Source organism: Leptodactylus fuscus, chromosome 7, assembly GCF_031893055.1.
Source record: "Leptodactylus fuscus isolate aLepFus1 chromosome 7, aLepFus1.hap2, whole genome shotgun sequence".
NCBI classification, from domain to species: domain Eukaryota; kingdom Metazoa; phylum Chordata; class Amphibia; order Anura; family Leptodactylidae; genus Leptodactylus; species Leptodactylus fuscus.
This window is the reverse complement of record NC_134271.1, coordinates 30,349,120-30,374,381: the sequence shown is the minus strand read 5'-3', so window position 1 is coordinate 30,374,381 and position 25,262 is coordinate 30,349,120. Positions and strand designations below refer to the sequence as shown.

The following is a 25,262-nucleotide window of genomic DNA, read 5'->3' as shown; positions in this document are numbered from 1 at the left end:
ACTTTTTTTAAAAAAATTTTTTTGCATTTTGTAGACCGCCTAGGGGTATTGACATGGGTGGGGGGTGTCGCGGATTGTCAGAGCGGTGGGGGTCGGCAAACATGGCTGCTCCGGAGCGTTAAAGAGAGCCTCCTGGAGTATCGTTAAGGTGAGGGGCAAAGTGGTAAAGTATATGTATATGAGATTGTGTGGGGTTAGGGGCGAGGCTGTAGAGGGCAATATGAATTTTGTGGCTTGCTATGGTCCAAAGTGTGTGAGATTGCAGAGATGGTGGTGTGAGTTTGGGTTTTGTGGGGGTCCTGGCACAAACGTGTGTGCGCTATTGTGACGAAAAGTAGCCTATTGTTTAATCGGGCGTATTAACTATGTTTGTGGAAAATTTCAGCCGAATCGGTCGAGCGGTTTTTCCGTGATTGAGGAACAAACATTCGAACATGCAAACATCCAAACACACAAACCCACAAACTCACAAACTTTCACATTTATAATATTAATAGGATATACAGCCTGTGTACAGGAGTATATATGTATCAGGTACTGTATATAGCAGTGATAGGAGATACATGTAATTACAATGTGATGTTTTGTATTGTGTATGTAGTGATACAGACAATGTGATGTGTTATATAGTGGAAATCTATATGTAAATGTGAGTGAGTAGAGTGAGGGCCACTCCTGAGGTGACAGTAAGGAGTGTGCAGGCAGGTTGAGGCAGGAAATGCCAGGCAGTGTGTGTGAGTCTATAGCTGGGGCTAGGAGTCCTGCTTTTGTGAGTCTCCTGCTAGGAAGCCATGTTGTTTAGTGGCACCAAAAGTAGCCTGTGACTCAATCCTGAGGGAAAACTATGTTTGTGGAATATTGCACGCAAATCCGTCCAGGCGTTTTAGCGTGATTGAGGAACAAACATCCAAACTCACAAACATCCAAACACACAAACTTTCACATTTATAATATTAGTAGGATGGCGTATCGCTCCACTTTGCCAACATTGGGGGGGGGGGGTACCTTTGTGCTACAACGCCATCCAAAAATGTCATAGAGGGTTGATAAATCTTCCCTAGTCGGTGGCTTTAGATGACATTTAGGTTAGGTTTTTTGCAGACCGATTTTCAGACAGAATATGCCGCAAAAACTCCCTGAAAAAAACACCTCCCAACTTGCCCATTTATTTCAATGGAAGTGTGAGCGCAATCCACTCAAAATATCACCGTATTGAAGTCCAAATTAGTAATGGTCATATGAGCCAGCTGAAAGATACAAGCCACCACACAGCTAGGTAGTCTGTTAAGTGGATTCTGCTTTAATAAGTGACAAAGGTGGGGTTAAATATACTGCATAGTTATCCAAAATGGGGTTATCCAGGATTTAAAAAAAATTGGATGAGGCCAGGGAAGGTAAAAAAAACAAAAAAACAACAACAAAACAACACATGTTGCTGCTTCGGTGTCACGGTGACTATTTCTAGTCTGTCATGTTTCAGATACTGTAGTGGCTGCTGATGTTGCTGCCTTTCCTCCTGATACTTGTAGCTGTGGCACTGCCAGAGGAGGGTACCGGGGTACATGTGACTGGCACTTGCAGTGCCCCTCCCCCCCCCCAAAAAAAAAATAAATAGCTGCAGCAAGATGTTGGTATACAGCCTATCCTGATAATATGCCAATTTGTCCTCTCTTTAGGAGACAGGGAAAAATACCCCCATTTTGGCTTTCCAGTAAAAGCGTTGGTGATTCAGTACTCATTCCTTAGTTGGATTTTAATCCAGGACTCTAGCGCTGCAAGGCTGCAGTGCTAACCACTTAGCCACCGTGCCACCCAATTGTCCATTGTGATCTTCATTATCATCTTGATAGAAATAAGGGTCAGCTTCTTCTCTTGGCTGTAACATATCAAGGCTCCCTCTGCATCCAAAAAAGAATCTTCCTTCTCCTCCCCCTCTTCCAGTCTAGGTATCCAAGGACTGTCCACCATAAAGAGCCTGACCCAGTCCTTTATCCTCCTCCAATTCCTCTTGCATCAACTCAGGGTGATGACATCACTGAAGCTGCAGTTGGTGGTCTCCTCATAGGCATAAAGAGACTCTATCAGCAAAATTTTGCTGTATGAGCCCCACATATGCGTGAATAGCCTTTAAAAAGGCTATTCAGGCACTGCTCCCGTTTTAAAGTAAAACTATAAAAACATGTATGTAAATCATACCTTTGCATGCACAGAGGGCGGTCGTGCACGATCCGACGTCATCTTCCGTCCCGCCTTCCTCTTCTTTCTTCTTCCAGCGACGTCCTCCTGTCCTGGCTCTTCTCCGCCTTCATCTTCTGTTCTTCCGGCGGGTTGCATTCAAATCCCGCGCGTGCGCAGTAGCGCTCCCTCCGGAGCGCTCCCTCTGGAGCGCTACTGCGCACGCGCCGACGCCATTTTTGTTGTAGTTCTAAGTATCCCTTAGAACTACGCGAGCATGCGTAGTACGCTCACGAACGTCTTCACTCCAGAAGAACAGAAGATGAAGGCGGAGAAGAGCCAGGACAGGAGGACGTCGCTGGAAGAAGAAAGAAGAGGAAGGCGGGACCGAAGATGACGTTGGATTGTGCACGACCGCCCCCTGTGCATACAAAGGTATGATTTACCTATATGTTTTTATAGTTTTATTTTAAAACAGGAGCGGGGTTTAAAATAAGATTAGCGGTGCCTGAATAGCCTTTTTAAAGGCTATTCACGCATATGTGGGGCTCATACAACAAAATTTTGCTGATAGGGCCCCTTTAAAGAGGACCTTTCATCAGTTGGGGCTCATGCGGTTTTATATATCGCTAGAAAGCCAACAGTGCGCTGAATTCAGCGCACTGTCGGCTTTCATGTTCTGTGCCCCGGGTGAAGAGCTATCGGTATCGGTACCATATCTTCACCGTCAGAAGGGCATTCCTGACAGTCAGTCAGGGACGCCCTTCCACACGGCACCGCCTATAGCGCTATACTGTGAGAGCGGGGGGAACGCCTCCCCTAGCACTCGTCCATAGACGAGCACTATCAGGAGGGGAGGAGTCACACAAGTCATTACAAGTCCCAGTGTTCACCTTCTCAGTGTTCATCTTGTCAGTGTCCCCTTACGAAGCCCATTGGTTTATGGGTGAAACGCGCACAGGCTCCCTGACAGTGTAGGTATTTGATAAGCGTTTTATGGATGATTCTGGTGAAGTGGTGATATTAATCGTTTTACTATTATTGTAATAGTATTATATATATATACCCTTGTACACTATTGAACAGCACTGAATGATTTACGTTACAGCATATTGTTATATTATACCTCAGTAACTCTTTCACCTACCTATATACTGTTCTGGTATACTGATACATTGATTAATTCCCCCTATATGTATTCTTATATTATGTATTTTTCTGTATGTCCTTAATTTTAGTGGATATTAATAAAATTCATTATATTTTATTACAAGTGATGTGTGGTTATTCTTTTCTGAGGTTTGACTGTATGGCAACAATCTGTTACTGCTACCACAGGCTTTGGGCCTGTATGGTACTGCTAGCACAGGCTTTGGGCCTAAATGGTAATATTGCAGACCACGTGACGTCTGGGACATTACCACATAGGCCCAAAGCCTGCTAGGATTAACATCGAATCCCGGAGAGGTAACACTGTTTATTATGTTCCCTCATATACATATATATATAGGGGTTGGGTGCGTGGAGAAGTGAGGCGTCAAAGATGTCTATGTTTCAAACTTTACAGAGTCAAATCACAGCTGGAAGAAGTGGTCATGGCGGTCCAGAGGGAAGAGACAGGAAATGTGGGAAGACGTCTCCTGTGAGTATTACTACACAAAATATTACTGCATTGTATTTATTGTAATGTTCTCGCTAGCACCCCCAGCTGTCTGCAGCAGATGATCAAAAGATGAAAAACACCCCCCGCCCCGCCCCGCCCCGGACTCAACAGTGGGGGGGGGGGGGTTTAGGGGGGGTGTCTTTTGATTGTCCGCCTCAGGCAGCAGAGAGGCTAGGTTCACCACTGCCTGGGATTAGTGGAAGCTCAGTTCTTCCTGAATCGCCCCGTTTGAGACAGGTTATTGCTGGACAGGCTGGAATTGGGGTGAGCTGGTGTTCTCCTCTCTCAACTGTGCAGTCATATAGAGTGATGTACGGTACACCTGAAGGACCACTGGAGGTGGGACCCTTACTCAATCAGACATACCGCTTCTTCTCAATAACAAATCTCCTTCCAGGAACTGCTTACAGGGTGTGTGTGGTAGCCATAAATGATGCAGGAGAAAACCAGGTAGACCATGGAGATGAAGAGCTGGACCAGGAAGATATTGTAGGACCATGTGGCATATTCCATACCTATGATGCACTTGGATCTTCTATGTATTTGGCAATAGGAGTTGGTTTGGCAGCACTTGCTGGGGTATTGGGCTTTTCTGCCTTTATTTATTGGTCTTGGAGTAGGAAAAAGAGAAGTATTAAAAGAACAAGACAAGGAGATATGGGGGTAGCTAACATGTCATTTAAGGCAGAAAGCATTGAAAACCTGTGAGAAAGGGAAATTCCATTTGTAAATCTTGTATTAAAGTGGACAGTATAATGTGGTTTACGCTGGGTTCACACCAGCGTCTGGACTCCGTTATCAGGTTTCCGTCTTCTGCATGCAGAAGATGGAAACCTGTCATTTCGAGTCCGGCCGTAAGCGCCGGTGAGCGTTTTATGCTCTCCGCGGCGAAACCGTTTTTTTTTTAAACTGGACACAGAGTCCTGCATGTCCGAGCATAAAACACTCAGGTCTCGTTCACATCTGCGCCCATACTACATTCTGCAGGTTTCCATTTCCTGCACAAAACAGGGGCAGGAGATGGAAACCTGCCGGCATGTTTCAATCCCATTCATTTGAATGGGCTTGAAAAGTCTCTGGCCGTGTGCGCCGGTGAGCGTTTTATGCTCTCCGCGGCGAAACTGTTTTTTTAAACCGGACACAGAGTCGGAAATGCAGTACATGAGCGCATAAAACGCTCACCGGCGCTAGAAATTTTATCCATCCAGTAGAATTTATAGGATTTTCTGCATAAAATAGTGTGAACCAGAGGAAGGCGAAAATAACCCCCATATAAGGGGCTATATGGCTTTGTCAAGGGATATGATATATCTCTCACATACCCATTCATATGGATACATAGAATGCATAATTAACCCTGGATTGTTGGGCAAAAGTCCTTTTGTCTATAGGTTCATGCATGCAGTCACATACATTGCACAGTTAACCCCTCTATTAGGTCTTTCATGTGAGTTACTTTCTGCATGCAGGCATATATACTGCACAATTGATTTTTGGGGCAAGTCTTTGACCTTTCTGGTTATAACATGCAGGTATCCTTTTTGCACAGTTAACCCTTTTTTACCAACTGGTACATAGGGACATCTTAATGGGTCATTATATATCTTCCTTAAGGGGTTTCAGTGTTGTTCTACTTGCACACCCAGCTAATTGTATGTACTCTGTGTCACTTTTTGCTGCTACAATACTCGTTGTAACATCTTTCCATACCATCTTGTGCCTCTGCTTTTTGGTATATCAGTTTCCCTGTATCTTTTATATGTATTGTTATATGTGCTTTTGTTATGTGTATTTTTATTGAATTAAAGATTTTGTATTTTTGCATTAATTTATGCCTGGTGATTTTTCGTATGCTTTTCTTCCTCTGAGGACTCTACAGACGTCTCCATCGCTGGTTCCTATGAATAAAATGAAGTCACAAATGAATATAAATCCTTTTATTTCAGATAACTGTCAAGACAAATGATGGATCTCCATGATATAATATGATCATACAGTGACATCACTTACATCATCCAGGATTGTCACGCCATCATCGAGCTTCATGTAGAGCCGCTGCAATAGATCAGGTAATGGTTAGTTTTCTGTGCCATGTAATATTATTACCATGTGTAGTAATCTAGTGGATCTATAAGAAGTGGTGAGAAGATCCCGCTCTATAGAGGATCTCTGGTGCTGGTGTAATGGAATGACATGTTATGTGTCAGGATCTGGATGTGATCAGTCAGTAACATGTGGAATAAGAAGAATCTGCAGAATTATAGACTCTGAGATCTTCTGGGCTGTGATCACATGTATGTATTACAGTGCATATGTACAAGGCTCTTACCCCGTCCTCAGAATCTTCATCGTCATCTTCATCCTTGGAGAAGTAAAGAGATAAATATCATATTAAACCTAAGAAGTTCTGGAAAGTACAAAGTACAACATGTGCATTGAGTTTGTCTGTTCTCCTGCTATTTACATGAGTTCCCTTTGAGTTTACTTTACACTCCACAATATACTGATATTCCTATAAAACTGACCCTATTGTATATGTGTGTGATATAGGGACATTATATAGTGAGCCCCATTGTGGGCAGTGACTGATGTGTATGATGACAATCTCTATAGAGCGCTACAATACAGAACAATAACTAACACAACTGTATGATATTGTTTTATGTGGGGAGGGGGCAGTGAAGGGGGATTTCTGGAATATCAGATGTATGTGACAAATCTGAATATTATGTAATATTATGTCCTGTGTTATGATGATTTGCAGATATCACTTACGTAGCTCTCGGTAATCCGGAGTTGGATGAGTTTTGCCTGTCATAAGAATATAGTAATAATATAATATTAGAGTCACTTTCATCTACTCAAGTTCTGGATACATCTCTAGAAAAATATGGAAATGACAACATTTCGTGTTCATAGGGGTCTCTGGTCATCTGTATAGCAGGTAAGGGCTTGTTCACATCTATAACCTACTATCACAGTGTGACTGCCCATATGACCTAAGCCTTAGTATTTGGGATAGAAAAACATCACATGTAACATAACAAGACTTCATACCTGTAAATACATGTAAAGAAGGTGAAAAAGTACAGAGGACATGTGAATGAGGTTCTCACCTTCGCTATAGTAAATTCTTCCTCCTCTTCTTGTAGATTCCTGAAGAACTGGAAAGAGACAACATCATGTGTCATATAGGATTGTATCTACTTGCAGGAGGTGATGTATGGGAGATAAATACAATATTTTGTGGCAGGTATTTGGGTCATATCAGTGTAAATGATATGTAAATGTATTTGCGCTTCTCTAGTGTAGTGTCCGCTGGTATCACTTACGTAGTCCTCGGCCCTCCTCATGATGTGCTCTGTGATGAAGAGAGGAGGAGGCTGCAAGAAAAATTCTTATATTTACTTGTTACAACTCAGTTGCAAATATGGCCACAAGATCAAAACCTTATATATTATATAATGCTTATGAGACAAATGTAAAAAGTGCCGATCAAATGTAAGTGATGAAGAACAGGGCCGCACTATAGGGAGGAGACATAGAACGTAGCCCTGGATCCTCCATCACACACCATCCCTGATGGCCATTCGGAGGTTCCTAACAGTGAGGAAGAAGTATAGAGGTGACAACATGTGTCTGTGGCTTCTAGTCTGAAGTCTAAGAGAGTCTCTGGCTTGGCTGTCTCTATATCCCCCATAGACATCCATGGAGTAGGCCATAGACATGTCCAGCCATTTCTCCTATACAGTATATGGGCGTGATAAGGGTGAGGTGGGGTCTGAACCCCAATAGTAACATGGGGCCAATGTACAATGATGCACTGCCTTTATAACAGCAAAGATATGTCCAGATTTATTCATTCATGTCCTAAGGAGGCCGAAAATCTGGGAGGAAAATAGAGGTTTGGCATCTCCAGGGCAAAATGGAAGATAAGAAGGTCCATAGGCCCCGGCCTGGTCTCTAAACAACCCTTATTTTATTCCATCATTGCCAGGGCACCATTACATAGTGTGTAATCTTCAGTATAGGATATATATATATATATATATATATATATATATATATACACTAATATTCTCCATGACAGCATGTAAAATACCTCTCTAAAACACCACAGATTTTTCCCTTGTACTATATATTATACATACTTCTTATACATGTTCTTTGAGAAGACCACTCCTCTAGAAGATCACTTGCGCAGTTTTGGGAGGTCTCAAAGAGGTTTTCATGATTTTTCTGAATTCCGTGTAGTGTAGACACGTTGTATGTGTTCAGTGTTATAAATAGACAGAAAGTAAGAACTACAGATAAAAGACCCCGACACTGACATTAAAGGTGAATCCGGCCAGCAGTGCCGATGCCATCATGGTGGGCACGTCGAAAGTCTCGTCGTCTTCAGGAAGGTGGTCCATATCGATGTCCGTCCTGGCTGGCTCCTGAACAGAAACATATTGTACATATTGTCTCATATCTACTATCCTGCCACACATGGAAGCCGTGAATGGAGTTACATGAAATCCTATTGACTAACATCAATAACATCAATGTAATATCAATCTACGGTAGTAGCATACAGTCCTATGAAAAGTTTGGGCCCCCCTATTAATCTTAATCATTTTTAGTTCTAAATATTTTGGTGTTTGCAACAGCCATTTCAGTCTGATATATCTAATAACTGATGGACACAGTAATATTTCAGAATTGAAATGAGGTTTATTGTACTAACAGAAAATGTGCAATATGCATTAACCCCTTCCCGCCGATGGCACTTTTTGACTTCCTGACCAAGCTGGATTTTTCAAAACTGACATGTATCACTTTATGTGGCAATAACTTTGGAATGCTTTAACTTACCAAAGTGATTTTGAGACTGTTTTTTTCGTAACACATTGTACTTCATGTTAGTGGTAAATTTTGGTTGATATGTTTTGTGTTTAATTATGAAAAAATAGGAAATTTGGTGGAAATTTTGAAAAATATGCATTTTATAAAGTTTGAAATGATGTGCATTGCATACAGATAGTCAGACCGCCAAAATTATATCATAAATCTCATGTCCCAGATCTCTGCTTTATGTCGGCATCAAACTTTAGTCACCCTTTTATTTTTTGCGAACATTATAAGGTTTACAAGTGAAACAACAATATTGAAAATTTTCAAGAAATTTCCAAAACCCATTTTTTAAGGGACTAATCCAGTTATGAAGGGGTTTTGAAAGACCCTTGTATTAGAAACCCCCATAAATCACCCCATTTTCAAAACTGCACCCCTTAAATAAGCCAAAACAACATATACCTAGTAATTTAACCCTATAAGTGCTTAACAGGAATTAATACAAAATGGAGGTGAAATTTTCAAATTTGATTTTATTTTACTAATATTTTCGTTTAGCCATAGAATTTGCACATTCACAAGGGGTTAAAGGAGAAAACGCATCCCACAATTTATTCTGCAAGTTCTCCGGACTACCATAGTACCCCACTTGTGGGTGTAAACTAATATATGGATGCACAGCGAGACGCAGAAGGGAAGGCGCGCCAAGGAGCTTTTAGAGGGCAGATCTGGCTGCGATCAGTTTCAGGAACCATGTCGCATTTACAAAGCCCTTGAGGAGTCAAAACAGTGGAAACCTCTAGAAAGTGACCCCATTTTGAAAACCGCACCCCTCAAAGAATTTATTAAGTGATGTAGTGAGCATTAGTAACCCCAAAGTGAATATGTAAGCTGTGCGGAGTAAATTGGGTACACCAAATCCCATTCTATTTTCCCACTAGCTCCTATGACACGGATGGGGAAGAGGAGCATTCTGGGGGATCAGCGCTGGTGTCTTCTCTCTCATAAGCTCTAAATATGGGGTGTCCCCTGAAAACGCTCGCACAGCTTATACATTTCCTTCTAGTCGCAGCCACTTATGTCCTAATGATTTGACGACTTTTGGGGTTTTTGTCTTCACATTGTACAAGCTACATTTTTATTCTTATTTTCTGGCAATGTGGGCATATGAGGGCTTGTTGTTTGCGGTATTACATGTACTTCTCAATGCCACCATTTTGGGGCCTGTAACTTATTGACTACATTTTATTAATTCTTTCTGGGTGGGATGTAAAAGGAAACATCAATTCTGGCATTGCTTTTTAGCATTTTTTTTTTTTTTCCCCGTGCAGCGTACAGCATAAGTAACATGTTACCTTTATTCTGCGGGTCGGTACAGTTATGGCGATAGCTCATTTATATTATTTTTTAATGCGTTGCTATTTGTGCAGAATAAAATTCAATTTTGGGAAAAAATTCAATTATTTTTGCATCGCCATCTTCTGAGAGGCATAACATTTTTATTTTTCGCTAGACAGAGCTGGTTGAGGGCTTATTTTTTGCAGGATGACCTCTGCTTTTTATTGGTACCATTTTGGTTTTCATTTGACCATTTGATTACTTTTTATTGAACATTTTGTAAGGGAAAGGTGGTGAATAATCATTATTTTGCGCGGTTTTCTACATTTTTTTTTTTTTTTTTTATGACGTTCACCGTTCGGGTTAAATAATGTTCTAATTTTATTGTTCAGGTTTTTACAGACGCGGTGATACCAAATATGTAATTTTTTTTGCTATTTTTGTTTATTTTACATAGTAAAACATTTTATATGGGAAAAAGGTATTTTTGGGGCTTTATTTATTTATTTCTAATTTATTTTAAACTTTAAAAAAAAATTTTATCTTTACTTTTTTTAAACTTTTTTTTTCTGTCCCCATGGGGGATTTAAGCAGTGATATGCTGATCACTGCTTAGTTAGATGTACGCTGCAATACACGTGTTACACGTGTATTGCAGTGTACAGGAAGCTGTCAGCCTGTGTAGACGCACGGGATGACAGCTTCCATTCCTGGCAGGATCAACCAGGTATGTGGAGGGGTAAGTGATGGGGAAGACCCGGGGTCACTGATCAGACCCCGGGCTGCCCCCTACGAACATCAGCACCCCCGAAACTGTTGAGGGGGTGCCGATCAGTCCGCAAAGATACCGAAACCCCTGAGATGCCGGCGGTCATGTTTGACTGCCGTCATCTCAGGGGTTAACACCCGTGATCGAACCCGGTTCCGGACTCGGGTGTTACAGGGCATAGTCAGACGTATGTTATGGCTGACACCCGCAGCGCATGGTACACACACAGTATGTGCGTACCATGCAGGTTTGCGGGAAGTCCTTCCCGGCAGCGCCGTACTATTACAGCGGATGTTGGGAAGGGGTTAAAGGAATCAATTCTTTGCTATTTTCATTCGCAGGGTTTAGCTGCTCCTGCTGTTCCGTGTGCTCATTCTACCAGAGCAGTCGCTACTTCCTATGCCGAGAGGCATTCTGTGTGGCTGGAGCGCATATGTGCTGCTAGATTGGCGTACCTCAGAGGCTGTCGCCTTTGGGCAATCAGTTTTGTCCTCTGCATGCCAAGAGGTCACTCCACATAAGGGGGTTTTCTTGCTACATCCCCATGTGTTGTGCTGCTGTTTGGACGAAAGGGGAATGGAAGATTATATAGATAATCTGTTTTCCCTTAGTCCGAAACAGCAGCACAAGCTACCCTCTCATTATATCTTCCTCTGAATGGACATATTTTGTCTAAATTTTTTCTTTATAATTAACATGGGGGGAGGGGGATCTCTCTAACCCCTTATAGGGGAAGCTTGATTGATTAAAAGTTCCACCTGTCCTGACAGCACACAGGGACAGGAATACCCCATGTGTTGTGCTGCTGTGTCGGACTAAGGGAAAACAGATTATCTATACAATCTTCAATTACACAGTTTAACGTCCCCCTTCCACACAGGATGTTAGCCCAATCACTGTTCCCCATTAGAGATGAGCGAGTACTGTTCGGATCAGCCGATCCAAACAGCACGCTCGCATAGAAATGAATGGACGTAGCCGGCACGCGGGGGGTTAAGCGGCCGGCCGATGTCAAAGTGGAAGTACCAGGTGCTTCCATTCATTTCTATGGAGCGTGCTGTTCGGATCGGCTGATCCGAACAGTACTCGCTCATCTCTATTCCCCATACATTATGGGGGAGTAGTAAAGTGGCTATAAAAGATTTGGCCCAGACAACCCCTTAAAAGAGGTTGTCTATAAACTGGAGTTCAGTCTCATGGCGGCGTCTCATTTCTAGAAATCCTGTACCTAATTGGTCTCAGTGATCACATGAGGTGCGGAACTCCCAGCAAGGAGTGCCAGCACGAGACTGAATGGACACTGGCGGCGGACAACAGAGCACCGGGGACAGCGGAGTATGCTTTTTTATTTTACATCTTCCATCCCGAACATGAGTTGCTCCAATTCCTGGACAACCACTTTAAAGGATTTATCTATGTTTCTAATAATGATGGCTTGTCCTTAGGATATGCTTTCAATATTACATCTGCGATGATACAACAAGCCAGGACCTCTGCAGATCAACTTTTCCAGGATGCGGCAGCTACAGGTAATGGTAACAATTCTAGGAGCCATGCTGTCCACTTGCAATATAAGCTGTAGTAGTAGGTTTAGGTAGTGCAGTGCTGCACATGGTATAGTGGGTGAGCAGCATGGCTCCTGACATGTTATTACCTTTAGCCGTTGTGTCTCAGTAATGCTGATCTGCAGGGTCATGGCAGTGGGCCCTAGACACCCCAATCTGAGCCTGCCTACCTCTTTGCTGTCTGCAAATCTCCTCCAGTCTGTGCTGTCTCTGGCTTGTAACAGCCTAAAGTGATACCAGTGATGGATCCCTGCTCCACCCCTGCACTGAACTCTATCTATGTCCGCAGATTGTGTTTGGGACATGCCAACCTCCAATGTGTTTTAACAGCCAGATGGCCAGGAGGAGAGAACTAGAAGTTCCAGCATACCCGGGCTATTATTACCCAATACTAGAGGATGCTGCAGGGAAAAGGCATAAGAACCATACCTCCTAACTTTCAAAGAACAGAATGAGTGACAATATTTGCAAGTTTAGCTCCACCCATTCTCATTCATTTTTCTTTGTGCACAGTGTAATGCCCCTACAGTCACCCTAATGTTCCATGTGTCTGATGAGTAGAGATCTGACAGCTGGGGGGGGGATCCTTTATTCCCTCCTGTATGAATGGTGCAATGGAGAAACAAGTGCACTACTGCTCCATTTATTCCTATGGTAATAAAAAAAAAAAATAGTTTATGCCCAGAAACGAGCCTAAATCTTGAGAATTTTTAAATAAAGATCTGTTAGTGCTAGTAATAACTTAATAAATGCACCCAAATACCTTTAACAGTGTCTTGAGCTTGTGGCATCTTCTGCATTTGTTAACATGGGCATCTTCCAGTTTTCTTACACCTGCCATAATTCTTTGTACTTCACTCAGAGATGTCTCCATTCACCTCCCTGTTAAAGAGGACCTTCCATGTCCACGGATACATGCGATTCAGCAAACTGTCAGCTTTCCCGTTATGTGCCCCTGGCGAAGAGCTACCTGTGCTGGTTCTGTAGCTCTTCAGTGTCAGAAGGGCGTTTCTGACAGTCTGTGAGGAACACCCCCTCCTGACAGAGTCCATAGCCCTGAACTGTGTTCCTTGCTGCCCAGCGATGACGCTGGGTGGCAAGGAACATCCCCTCTTGACAGTATAGCACTATTGACTCAGGAGGGGCATTCCTCCTAGACTGTCAGAAATGCCCTTCTGACACAAATAGCTCTTCACCAGTGAACACATCAACTTGTCCCCAGCGGCAAACTATGGGTTGTCAAACTTGTCCACATCCTGGACAGCTCCTTTAATGAGAGAACCTATAGGACCTCAACACAGCAGACAAGGACAGGCAGTTGATTGAGTATGAGACCTTGTGCACACAACTATAAAAACATGTCACATACACAACAGAGCAAACGCAGCCCTGAATTTGTTCTGTATGAAAACACTAAAGCTGGGGGGCCCTGCATACTGTAAATGCCACCATTTTGCTGCAGCGGTTTACAGCTCATGCAAAGTGGTTGGGATTCTGGCTAATCCTATGCACACATTACAGAAAAATAAGGCAACACGGTGGCTCAGTGGTTAGCATTGCAGTGCTGGAGTCCTGGGTTTGAATCCTGCCAAGGACAACATATGCAAGGAGTTTGTATGTTCTCCCTGTGTTTGCATGGGTTTCCTTCCACATTCCAAAGACATACTGATAGAGAAACAAAAAAAAATTTATGTAGCCAATATGCTGCGATTTCAAGAACGGTCACGTTTTTGTAAATCGCAGCATGTCAAAAATATCTATGGAAATGCTGTAGACTGATAAGCACTGCGGGGAAAACCACAATATGCTTCCACCACAGTTTTTCCTAAAACGCTTTTTGGGTGCGGTTCTCTATGTGGGGAGTGATAACTGGATCTAAGTGAGGTTTGTTTGAATCTATAAAACCGCACATAGACCCTATATAAGAAAACTGCGTGCAAAAGTCATACGACAAGGAACTGGTATAGAACATGTCGGGATTGCCAACTGAGATGAGCTGAAGCAGCAGCAATGCACCCGTGTGATCTGCCGCTCCATTCATATGGGAAACTGGGACCAGTCTTGTGACAGGTGTTGGTCTGAGCAGCCAGGCCCCCACCAATCGGCAAGTTATTACCCATGCTGCAGATAGATGATAAAGGGGTTGAACCAGGTTAGCAAGTTAACAGAAGCCGTGAAGAGCTGTAGTGTCACAAAGCAAGAAGGGGAAGAATCCGTTATAGATGCAGAAGCAATCTGACGCCACAGGGGCACACAGACAATGTTTATCAACAAGTTATGGTGGGTTTATTGTCTACTTTTTTTCTACATTAATAACAATGAAGCCAGAGCAGTGTGAAGAAGCAGGTGGCGGGCAGCATACAGATGTGGGAGGCCCCCTCCCCCACAACAAAATTGTAGAGAAATGACATCACACGAAATTTATTTCTTAAAAATGTTTCTTGGCATAAAAATTAAAAAGGTTACAGGGTTATAATGAGACGGAAGTAAAAATTACTGCATATTACTCCCAGCTAAGCAGGAGGATGCAGGGCAGGACGGAGCCCTCTGTTCGGACATTCACACAGGTGTCTGCTGCAAGATGTCCTGGGGGGTGACATTTCTGCAATACACCTCACAAGGTTTTCTAAGCTTGACAAAAAACACACACACGTTGAAAGGAGATCAAGTCCATGACCCTTTACATGCGCTGCACTTTCTTCACAAAAGGATTTTTTGCTTTTCTTTTAATGTAGAAAAAAAAAAAAAAAAAAAAGAAAAGAAAAAAAAAGAAATATACAATCCAAGCCCCCCGTGCTGCCTTCCCCTGCGTTATGACTTCTTTCACCGATATCCACGATAGCCGTAGTAATCCCAGTATTGTGATCGGTCATTGTAGTTCTGCCACTGCTGAGAAAAAACAGAACACGAAGTCTATTAATATATTAATCATACTATCATGTATATAGTGCAACTGTGCTGAACCACACACCACAGGGTTCTGGGGCTCAAGCTTTAAGGGATTCTAGCATTAAAATGCAATTTTTTTCTGGGTATCAGGTTGGAATAGCCTTAAGAAAGCCTATTTTTCTCCTACCTTTAGATGTCTTCTCTGCGCCACCATCCGGTATAAATCCTAGTTTTTGTCGGTATGAAAATGAGTTCTCTCGCATCACTGGGGGAGTCCCCAATGCTGCGAGAGAACTCTCCAGCGCCGCCTCCATCTTCTTCTGGAACAGCTTCTCTCTGCTTCTTCCGGCGCTGGCTTCAACCTTCTAGGCCTTAGGCAAAGCAGACTGCGCATGCCCATTGGCCACAAGAAAATGGTACACAGTATTGTAAGCGGCCATTTTCTTGTGGAAGGCAGGCATGCGCAGTCGGCTGCCCGAGGCCTAGAAGTTTGAAGCCACCGCCGGAAAAAGACCCGTTCCTGAAGAAGATGGAGGCGGCGCTGGAGAGTTCTCTCGCAGTATTGGGGACGCCCCCAGTGCTGTGAGAACTCATTTGCATACTGATGAAAACCAGGATTTATGCCAAACGGCGGCCCGGAGAAGACATCTAAAGGTAGGAGAAGAATAGCCTTTCTTAAAGCCAAAAAATAAAATTGCATTTTATTGATAGAATCCCTTTAACAGAACTACATAGGGCCCAAGTGGCACGCTCACAATACAGACCCCTAAAAGGCAATTCTATTACAGATATCAGAATTGGGCCTGGCCCCAAATAAGGATATGTGAATGTTGCGTTTTCCAACCATCGCTGGGCAACCCAAGTTAAAATGGATATTTCAAGTATGATTCATGTAATAGGTTATTCTTAATCTAAAAGGAAAGATTACTAGGAATGGTGGTCCTGAGACCCCCATCTGATTGGAGTGGTGATCAGACATGTTCTCTGCCGCTCCATAGAACTCTATGGGGATTGCCAAAGAGAAACCGTACAGGCTTTGATGTCCAGTGGTTCCAGCTAAGTGGAAATTATGAGCAAGTCGTACAGCTACATTTACACAAGAAATCTGTAAGTTGCCCGGCATCATCCTCTGTTCTCATGGATTTTGTTCATAAAACTTACCCCCCTGTTCTGTGGTCTGTAGTTCTGCTGTCCGTAGTATCTATTTTGCTGGTCAGAATAACGGTCGTAGAAATTCTGGTAACCCTGAATATTTAGGAAAAGGGAAAAATACACGTGTAAACTTGAAGTCTGCTGATCACTGAACTTTACCATGACGTTGGCTATGTAAACCTTTTCTATGCAAGCTGAGGACACCAGTCAAGTCCATATGCGACACTTCGACCAGGGCCCAACATTGCAAAAATTGCAGCAATTGTTAAAGGGGCTCCATCAGAAAAATCATGCTTAGAGCTAATCATGCTACTGCACATGCGCCCAGGACATTTTTTTTTATCAATGTCAGTTCGCGAGCGCCGGAGGAGGACGGGACCCGAGGACATTGGAGGAAGAGGAGGCGTGGATGAAGAAGACGGCGCACCCCGAATGCCCGCCCAGCGTGCATGATGCATAAGTAGATCACATTCTTTTTTAGGGTATTATTTTAAAACTGGGGGGTAGTTTAATATAACATTTACGGTGCCTGAATAGTCTTTTTAAAGGCTATTCATGCATATGTGGGGCTCTATCAGCTTGATTTTGCTGATAGAGCCCCTTTAATCATACCTATGGAAACGCTGGCGTTATCCATATAGGTATAATTAGGACAAAGTCTGCAGAGGAAATCTCCATTTACTTACCCCTCCTCTTTGGGGCCCCCAGTATTGCCGTGGTGGCTGCTGATGATAGGGTTGCGGCCTGGAGTGGTGCATGTACATCCGACTGTTGAAGTTCCTTTGCTGCTGATAGTTTCCTAGGATAGAAAGCAAATAACCCATCAAATACTGGTAATTGTCCAATTCCCCATCAAGGCCTCAGATGTCCTGTGACTTACCGCCACCTCCTCGGCCTCTTTCTGTGCGGGCTCGCTTTTGCATGCGATTTCCCCTCTTGTCATTTGTAGGAAGCTTTTGGCGTGCCTCCTTCTTAGCCTCAGCTACCAAAGCATCAGCTTCTTCCTGGCCAAGCTCCGCATAGACAACATCCTCTAGAAAGTCACTCTTGGTAGGGATGACAAAGTTAGCTGAAAGGAGAAATGAAGATTTAAAATTTTGCAAAAAATAAAAATCCTGCACCGCAGTTACCGTCGGGGTCATCAGTTACCTTTCATTTCCAGGAGCACATAGTCAGGAACAATCTCCTCCTCTTTCTCTTTGCGAGACTCCAACCTACTCTTCCAGTCTTCATCCTTGAGGACCAGGACCACGGCTTTGCGCTGAAACCCCTTGAAGCAGTGCATCTTCCTGCGTTGAGCTGAGCTATACACTGTGCACTAAAATATAAAACTGGTTAATAGGATAGAAGCCACAAGGCAAGCGCCCGGTATAGCTGATGCCATATGTTACTAGTCTCACCTGATCAATAATGTAATTGCCCTTTCTGCGTGCAGCCACCGGTACCAGCCTGATGAGACATTTTGTTGCCAACTGCACAAGATTATCTTTAGCTTTTTGGTCCAGCTCTGGGGTATCCGGACCAGCGGTCTGTAGGGAGAGAATCCTATTACTTTAAAATATTCAGTATAGTGGACGGATTACCTATAAAGCTGACAGCAAGGATAGCAATGCTAGGGGAAAAATTTTAATTCTCACTTTTAACCTTTAAAGCCAAAACGTGTGGCGCAAGAGTAGTATGACATGGCAGGTATTCAGGTAAATGCCCAACCAGGTAACACATGGTCACCATGGGCCCATAGAACCAAAGATGTTCCTACAGAGTAACTCCGTTCCAGCTCAGAACATGGAGACTTCACAACAACATTCATATGCTATAAGGGGGCACGTGAAGAGGGGCCATAACCCCATTAAATATATGCAGAAAGATTGTTTATAGGTTTTGCAAGCAGCATACTATCAGTCTATGAACATACCTTTAACTGTGGGATTAATGCTTCTGTAGAAAGGTGTTGGAACCGCTTTTCTGGGTTGTCTTTACTATAATTTTTGGCCCAAGTGGTTTTGCCAGTACCTGGGAGACCAATCATCAGTAAAACCTGGAAAATAATGCAGAATAAAAAAATAGATTATCGGAAATACACAGAATTTGTAATACAGACATATTAGGGGAACAGACGAGTCTTTAAAACGGTTATCCCACTATGAGACACCCGAGATAGAGAAGAAGTCATTGTGCAGGGTCCAGTAGCATGCCCTACTAATGTCCCATATGAATGGAGACACAATCGCAAGCATCGCACCATTCACCTACAGGACTTCTGAAATAGGGATCACTGGTAGTCCCATAGAAGTGAATGGATTGATGGTCATACTGGTTCACCAAGTAAGTTAGCATGTGTGGACCTCCATTCTGATTACTCTTGGATCCCAGCAATTCCCGAGTGATCAAGTTCTTATGCCCCATCCAGTAAGCAGGGGAAAAAATTTTCATTATGAATATTAATTTTTTATTATTTCTTAAATTATTATTATTATTATTAACACCAGTACAAAACTTTCCAAACACTTGTAAGAGATAAGGAAGAGGACACGTCAGCAGGCAAAAAGCCCACACGATTTTTATCTTACCTCACACTCCTCTGCAGTACTAGGGGGAAGAGGTGTCCTTGTCAGATCCTCAGACTGGAATTCTTTCAGAAACGAGAAGCCATCGGGTGGTGGATGCCAGGGTTCTTCTCTCTGTCCAAAGTTAACCTGGAAGGTGCAGCCTTTGCACAAGATGTGGGGCAGTAGTGCTTGATCTCCCAAGGTACTTTTATCCACAACAAAAGCCTGGCCCAAGTCGGTGCCATTTTTAGTGAAGGATATCTCCACCGGGTCAGAGTCTAGGTTCTGTACAGAAAAGAGGAAACAGAGGTTAAGTCTGGATCTGAAGCGACACATTTGTATTAACGCCTTTGTTTCTATGGTCTAACCTCAGAACAAGCCATAAATCTTTAATCAGTATTTCTGGGATATATGCCTTTTAGTTTCAGTCAGATTGAGGTTTATACATAGACGGGCCTTGGACACTCTAATCATACCGGGAAGAAGGAAGCCGCCATGATGCTCAATCACTTTTTTTCCCCCAGGAGGTAAGTAGTCACCAGAGATTTCTGACAGAGGCTTACCCCTCTTCATTCAGAACATATGCAAGTTTAAAGAAAACCTTTCGCCATCTCCACCAATTCAAGTTCTTAGCATCTGTTAATAGTCCCTGATCCACCACAGTTAGAGTGTTCTCTCTAGTCTCCACCATTCCTGAGCAACAAGCGCAGTTAGGGTGTCTGATGTCAGGTGGGCGGGGTCAGACAGGAGTGGGGCCTGATTCAGAGCTATCAGAGACAGCCGGTGTCAGAGCTCAAAATCACACCCCTTGTCTGCTCCTGCCTAACACCAACCTGATCGTACAGAGACTACATAGTACATCAGATACCAAAACTAACAGTATTGATTTCTCAGGAATGGTGGAGGCTAGAGAGAAGGGAAAAAAAATAAAATCTAACTTCCAGAATCAGTGGAGCCTATTAAGTGATAAGGAGCTGGACCGGTTGGAGGCGGTGAATGGCCCCCTTTTAACCTATCAGTGTTTAAGTGTACAGGGAGTGGGGAGAATTAACATATATGAGCACCTTAAGTTACATTTCCCACCAACTGGTTTTGGGACCTGAGTGTTAAAATCATCTTAGCAGAAAAAACGCCAAAGCTGTGCAGAGGAAAGAAGCAATACTCACAATGTAACCTGGTGCACAGTGCTTAAATGTCAGGTGGTGAGATGGTGAAATGGTGAAAGCAACTTTATACATTTTTTACATAGAGCCAGTATACGTAGGGATAATCGAGAACAAGGGGCGAGGTTTAAAGTGCAACTTTGTGCACTAAAATTGTTGATTTTTTTGGTGTAAATCAGGGCAACAAATCGGGAGAATAAGCTTGGACTAGTCCGTCTGAAACGGTGAAATTTATCAGCCACGGTGATGACCTGGACGTTTGTAGTGTCTATTAGACAGGATTAGTCAATCTGCACCAGTGTGTACTAGACTAGAATAAGAGTTACAGTAAAGCAGGAACTTACAGCAAGACAGCCAACCACATCATTTGCTTCAAAAGCCTCCCCATAGGATTCAAAGTTTGAGCTGGTGACCTTCAACCCACGTCCGTCATAAGCAAAAGACAAGTCATCTTCACCTGTCAGACAAGTGAGGGGTAAGCATCGGCATGACATACCATGTTGGGACAGACTGGTAGAGTGTGAGAAATTTACCAAGCTGAGGAGCAGAGCCACTCACGGACCAGCCCACGCGGAGCACAGGAGTTTCGGTACAGCCCTCCTTCACGGGAAGATTCTCAGTCACCTACAGAAAAAGATCAAGATGGCTTGTTAAGGATTGGAACTAGTCATTGACAACATACTGGGGGGGAAATCTTTACGTCGTCACCAGAAGAAAAATAGGGATTACCCAGCTCTTATAACCAGTGAGGCATCACATTGGGTCCTGCAGTATAAAAGCAGCTTATAGAAGCCATTTCTAGCTCTAGCTATATTGTTAATTCTCCTGAACTCTGCTCTTTAATCGGACAAGAGGAGATTTTGCCCCCCTTCAAACGTATATAAAAAAAAAAAATCACTTAAAGGGGTCTCCCACTTAGGTTATATATGTCTGACTTCTCCCATCTCCATCAGTCCCATAGAGGTGAGTGCGGTGGTCATTCATTTGCACCTACACTACATTCACGTAGTGGACCCTTGTTCTTGTGACCCTCCCATCATCACATACATACATTTATGTTACTGATCACATTAGATTTTTTTTAAAATAAGAGTTAAGATTTCCAACAAATTTATTAGTCATAACATTACTATATACAGTACCTGATAATGTAGAATTAGATATATTGTGTTCCATATTCACATTATTAGGCTGTGCTCACATTTGACTCTGTTGCAATGTCAGCCTGAAATCTGAAAGGTCACTTATTTTTAAAGACAATGGAAACAATTATAATCAATGGGGTCCATTGGGCTCTGTATATAACCAGTATTTGAGTCCACCTGGCCCAATGGACATGCGAGCATAGAGTTAGCAATTCACTAGCTTTAGTGAATTAGAAGAGCTTTATTGCTGGGGGTTCATTAACATATGAATACCCGGAGCCCCTTATTATATACACATCCAAATACAAGCTTCAGATGGCAATAAAAGACCAAAGAGATCCACGACTTTGCAATATTATGCAGTAAACAGACAAAAGAGGACCTGATGAATCCAGAGTCAATGCAACACTATGGTAATGTAGAACTATTGTAAGACCCACTGCACAGCAAGAAAACCATCTCTTACCTGGACTTCAAAATAGGCCTTTCCTTTTGACACTCCATGAGTAGCTCGAGATCCTGACCACAAAGAAGGGAACTTCTCAGAAAACAGAGGCCGTCCACCAAAGCGGTCCTTATCCATTTTAAACTGCAGATCACAGTTAGCTAGAACCAGAGATGAGAAAGTGAGTAGACAGACGGCCACCAGCCAAACACCCCCCACCCTCCAACACACAGGCATGCTTGGCTGAGCAGTGCATAGGTGAAAGCTGCTGTTAGATTCCACACATCTCCAAGAACAAAAGAATCAGGTCTATCCAGTTTCTCAGGATAGGCCATCAATATTAGATCTGCAGGAGTCCCCCACCCCACCAGTACCGAGGCAGTGTGGAAACAGCGCATGAATTGTAGAAAGTGGATAACCCCTTTAAAGTCACACACTTTGGTTGGCTGAAATCTTGTTTCACAGCTAACAGCCATCTTGCTCAACACTTGGTCACAGCCTTTATACTAAAACGGGAGAGGGGGAGAAAGATCATCTCCAAGAATAGTAAAAAGAGCCAGGTAAACTCCAACAATATGACATCTACTGTCAGTAGGCCTGCATAGATATTAGCAGGTCAGCTGGATTAATTGATATTTGCAGGTTCGGCAGAAACCACTCCAAGGCTCCACTGCGCCAAAAATTCTACTGTAAAAATTATATACTTTCTTTGGTCACCAGACTCGAGATTATAGGCTTCAAGCAAGGATGTCTTAGAGCCAATTTGGGAAGAAGTAATACAGTAGGGCTGAGAAACCCTCTAGCGCCATCTTGTGTGCACAGTTCACAGTAGTCTGCACTCTTAATAGTGTTTGCACTGAGAATGCAGGTTATTGTACAATGTATGGAAGAAAGGAGAACAGTTTATCTTTCCACCATTGCCCTTTGCCTCTGGAAATTTCCAACCAGTCGTGTGTGTGTGTGTATCTTACTATATATTACTTTATTTCAAGGTTCCTGTCGATAGGTGATAAAGATTTATTTTTCAGAATTATAACTAGGAAGTGGTAGAGAAATCCTCACATTTATCAAGACACAGGACGCTGTCTTCCACTTCGTCGGCCGCCTCCTCAGTCGGTACAGGTGACTTGGACCTGAAAAGAACAGAGAACTTTGAGAATTGAAACAACATTATCCTACCAAGTCCTTACAGGGGGCAGCTACAGTTCACACTCCTGTTAATGAAGTCCATTACTCTCATCTGTCATAGGATCAGAGCAAAGGCCTAAAATGCCAAAAGTGTGACAGATGCAGGCAGAGCTCCCTTCATCTGTGAAAAGCAAGATGGCGGCCTTCTTCAGTGAAGTTTGTTCGTTTTTACAATAAAAGTCATAACTGAATAACATTTTCTTCTGCCTGACAGAATGAGAAAATATAAAGTTGGAGGGGGCTCCGGCTGCAACAGTTGCTCTTTTGACGTTTAGGCCGTGGCTCTGATTCTATGATGGATGAGAGCAAGAGACTTCACTAACGGTAGAGTGAACAAACCCTTAAAAGGGCAAGTCCCTTGATCTCATGTGATGGTACATTTGGCCAGTAGTGTCCGCTGCAGGGGAATTATGTTTGGGGGTCTCAGTGGCCTTTGAACTGAAGAGTATATAAGATAGTAAACATGGGTGACCCATATACTAGGCCGGTCCATTCCAGAGCAGACTGTCCATAGAATAGTCTGAGGCACCCCCACATCCTTGGATGGGCCACTCAAGTGCAGGGAAGAGTCTCAGACTACTAAGGCATGGTAGGATCTGTGCCAGAATATAGCCATATTGCCTATGCCATTAGCATATATTACTCGAATTCCAGACTGCAAATCCACTTAGTCCTGCAGCAATAAATACACAACTGGACAGATGTGTCAGCCAGGGCTCTAATAAAGCCAATAATAGTAGCCACATTGAGCTTATATAGAGACAACGCACCGACTATAGTAACCTTCTTCTTTGTATTCGTGATATGTGCGTCCCCGCTGCTCTTCTTCGCGCACTCTTTTCACCCCCTGGCGCGCTCCGGCATTCTTGCCCTGTTTATCTTTTTTGTCCTTCTGTCCATCTATAAAGAATAAGAGCATAAGTTTAGTAAAGATCCTGCATATAACAAAAAAATATATAGTCACCGGATAGTCGCGTACATAATGACTAAATGAATGGATCCGTATATACAAAAACCACCCAGCAGTACCAGACATCGAAGCTAGGGGGCAGGATATCTACCAGGATGGTGGTCCAGGTACATAAAGCAGGTATACACAACACTATACCTTACAGCACTGACACATGTCATCACTTATACTGTGCCAGCTTACGCCCCCTAGTGTCTATTATAACCACAATGACTATCCAGCTGTTGTGATACTACATCTCCTAGACACATTGTGGGAGTTGTAGTTCTCCAGCTGTTGCAGGAATCACTAGGACACATGATGGGAGTTGTAGTTCTCACCTTCCGCCTTCCCCTCAGAGTCTCCGGCCTCCTCTTTCTGCGCCGCTCCATTCAGATTGCCTGCACCATCACCAGCAGGTGGCGCCGCATCCATCTCCTCGGCCGGCTCCGCAGCGCTCTCTGCAGGCGCCTCTTCCTCGCGGGCTTCGCACGCCTGCTCATTGTGCGCCGCTGCTGCCTCTTCCTCTTCATCCTCCAGCGGCTCCTCGGCGGCTGCAGCTTCGTCCTCGTCCTCCCCCTCCGCGAGATCGAGGGCCCGCTCTTCCTCCGTCTCCTCCTCCATGCTGCCGGGCGCTCTCTCCTCCTCTCCTCCCAGCATCTCGGAGTCTAGCGCCTCCTGCAGCCGATCGCTGAGTTCAGCCTTCAGTCCCCGGCAATCCAGCCCCCTACGCTGCAGCTCAGCTCGCAGCTCCGTCACTTTCATCCTGCGCGGGTCCAGGCCGCTCATGATGCCGCTGATCACAGATAAAGACACACAGGGCGGATGTGCTCTGAACACACAGGAAGTGGACTGCGCTCCTGAGACCACACCCCGGAAGTGGAGGGAAGTGAGCGGCAAGCTGGCGGAAGTGAGCCCAGCTTTATAACTCACGCAGCCTACGGCCTCAGCACACGTATCACGACAGCGCCGTTTACGCTTTCCGTTCCGTTAACACGTCGCCAGCCTTTCTCTACCGAGCTTATTGACAAATAATGTCTCTCTCTCCTCGGGGACGTACCCCTTTAACGTTCGGTCCGCTGATTGGTTAAACCAGGCGGGACAGGCTAACCAACTGAACGTTTCTACCTGTGATTGGCCGGCTGTTAAGTTTCCCCGCCCCCTTGGAGTATTGAAATTGTGAGCTGCCCCGCCCCTTGGAGTACAACATTTATAATTGGCGGTCATTGGCTCTTTGTGTCAGATGACAGGTTCTCGTGTTCCCGCCCTTTAGTGTCTGGATTGACAGCGAGTGTCTGTGACGTAGCAGTGTGTGATTGGCCAGGTTTATAGTATTTGTTATAATTGCGGAACGTTTGATCCAGTAGGTTATTGTATTCACATATAATGGATCCAGTGCGGCCTCCAGTCTGAGCCGCGTCTTATTGCTGCTGCGC

The 25,262-nt window shown here is 43.8% G+C and overlaps 2 protein-coding genes across 3 annotated transcripts; one reads left to right on the top strand and one right to left on the bottom strand.

The window, feature by feature from the left end:
* Positions 1–3,907: 3,907 nt before the first annotated feature.
* LOC142214443 (LRRN4 C-terminal-like protein) lies at positions 3,908–4,546 on the top strand. Its single transcript, XM_075283390.1, has one exon. It carries the CDS (start codon positions 3,908–3,910, stop codon positions 4,544–4,546), a length of 639 nt encoding a protein of 212 aa, XP_075139491.1.
* Positions 4,547–14,471: 9,925 nt separating this feature from the next.
* HNRNPUL2 (heterogeneous nuclear ribonucleoprotein U like 2) lies at positions 14,472–24,929 on the bottom strand. 2 transcript variants are annotated; one of them, XM_075281528.1, is made up of 14 exons: positions 24,168–24,929; positions 23,648–23,777; positions 22,752–22,822; positions 21,711–21,850; positions 20,633–20,723; positions 20,444–20,556; positions 18,958–19,221; positions 18,303–18,425; positions 17,788–17,916; positions 17,537–17,705; positions 17,268–17,456; positions 17,074–17,186; positions 16,397–16,480; positions 14,472–15,232 (listed from the first exon to the last, which is right to left on the bottom strand). In XM_075281528.1, the coding sequence occupies exons 1-14, from the start codon at positions 24,613–24,615 to the stop codon at positions 15,170–15,172; spliced, it is 2,127 nt and encodes a 708-aa protein (XP_075137629.1). In that variant the 5' UTR covers positions 24,616–24,929; the 3' UTR covers positions 14,472–15,169. The 2 variants fall into 2 exon arrangements, with proteins under 2 accessions (XP_075137629.1, XP_075137628.1); XM_075281527.1 differs by having other exon boundaries at positions 14,473–15,235; positions 24,168–24,928.
* Between the last annotated feature and the right edge of the window lie 333 nt (positions 24,930–25,262).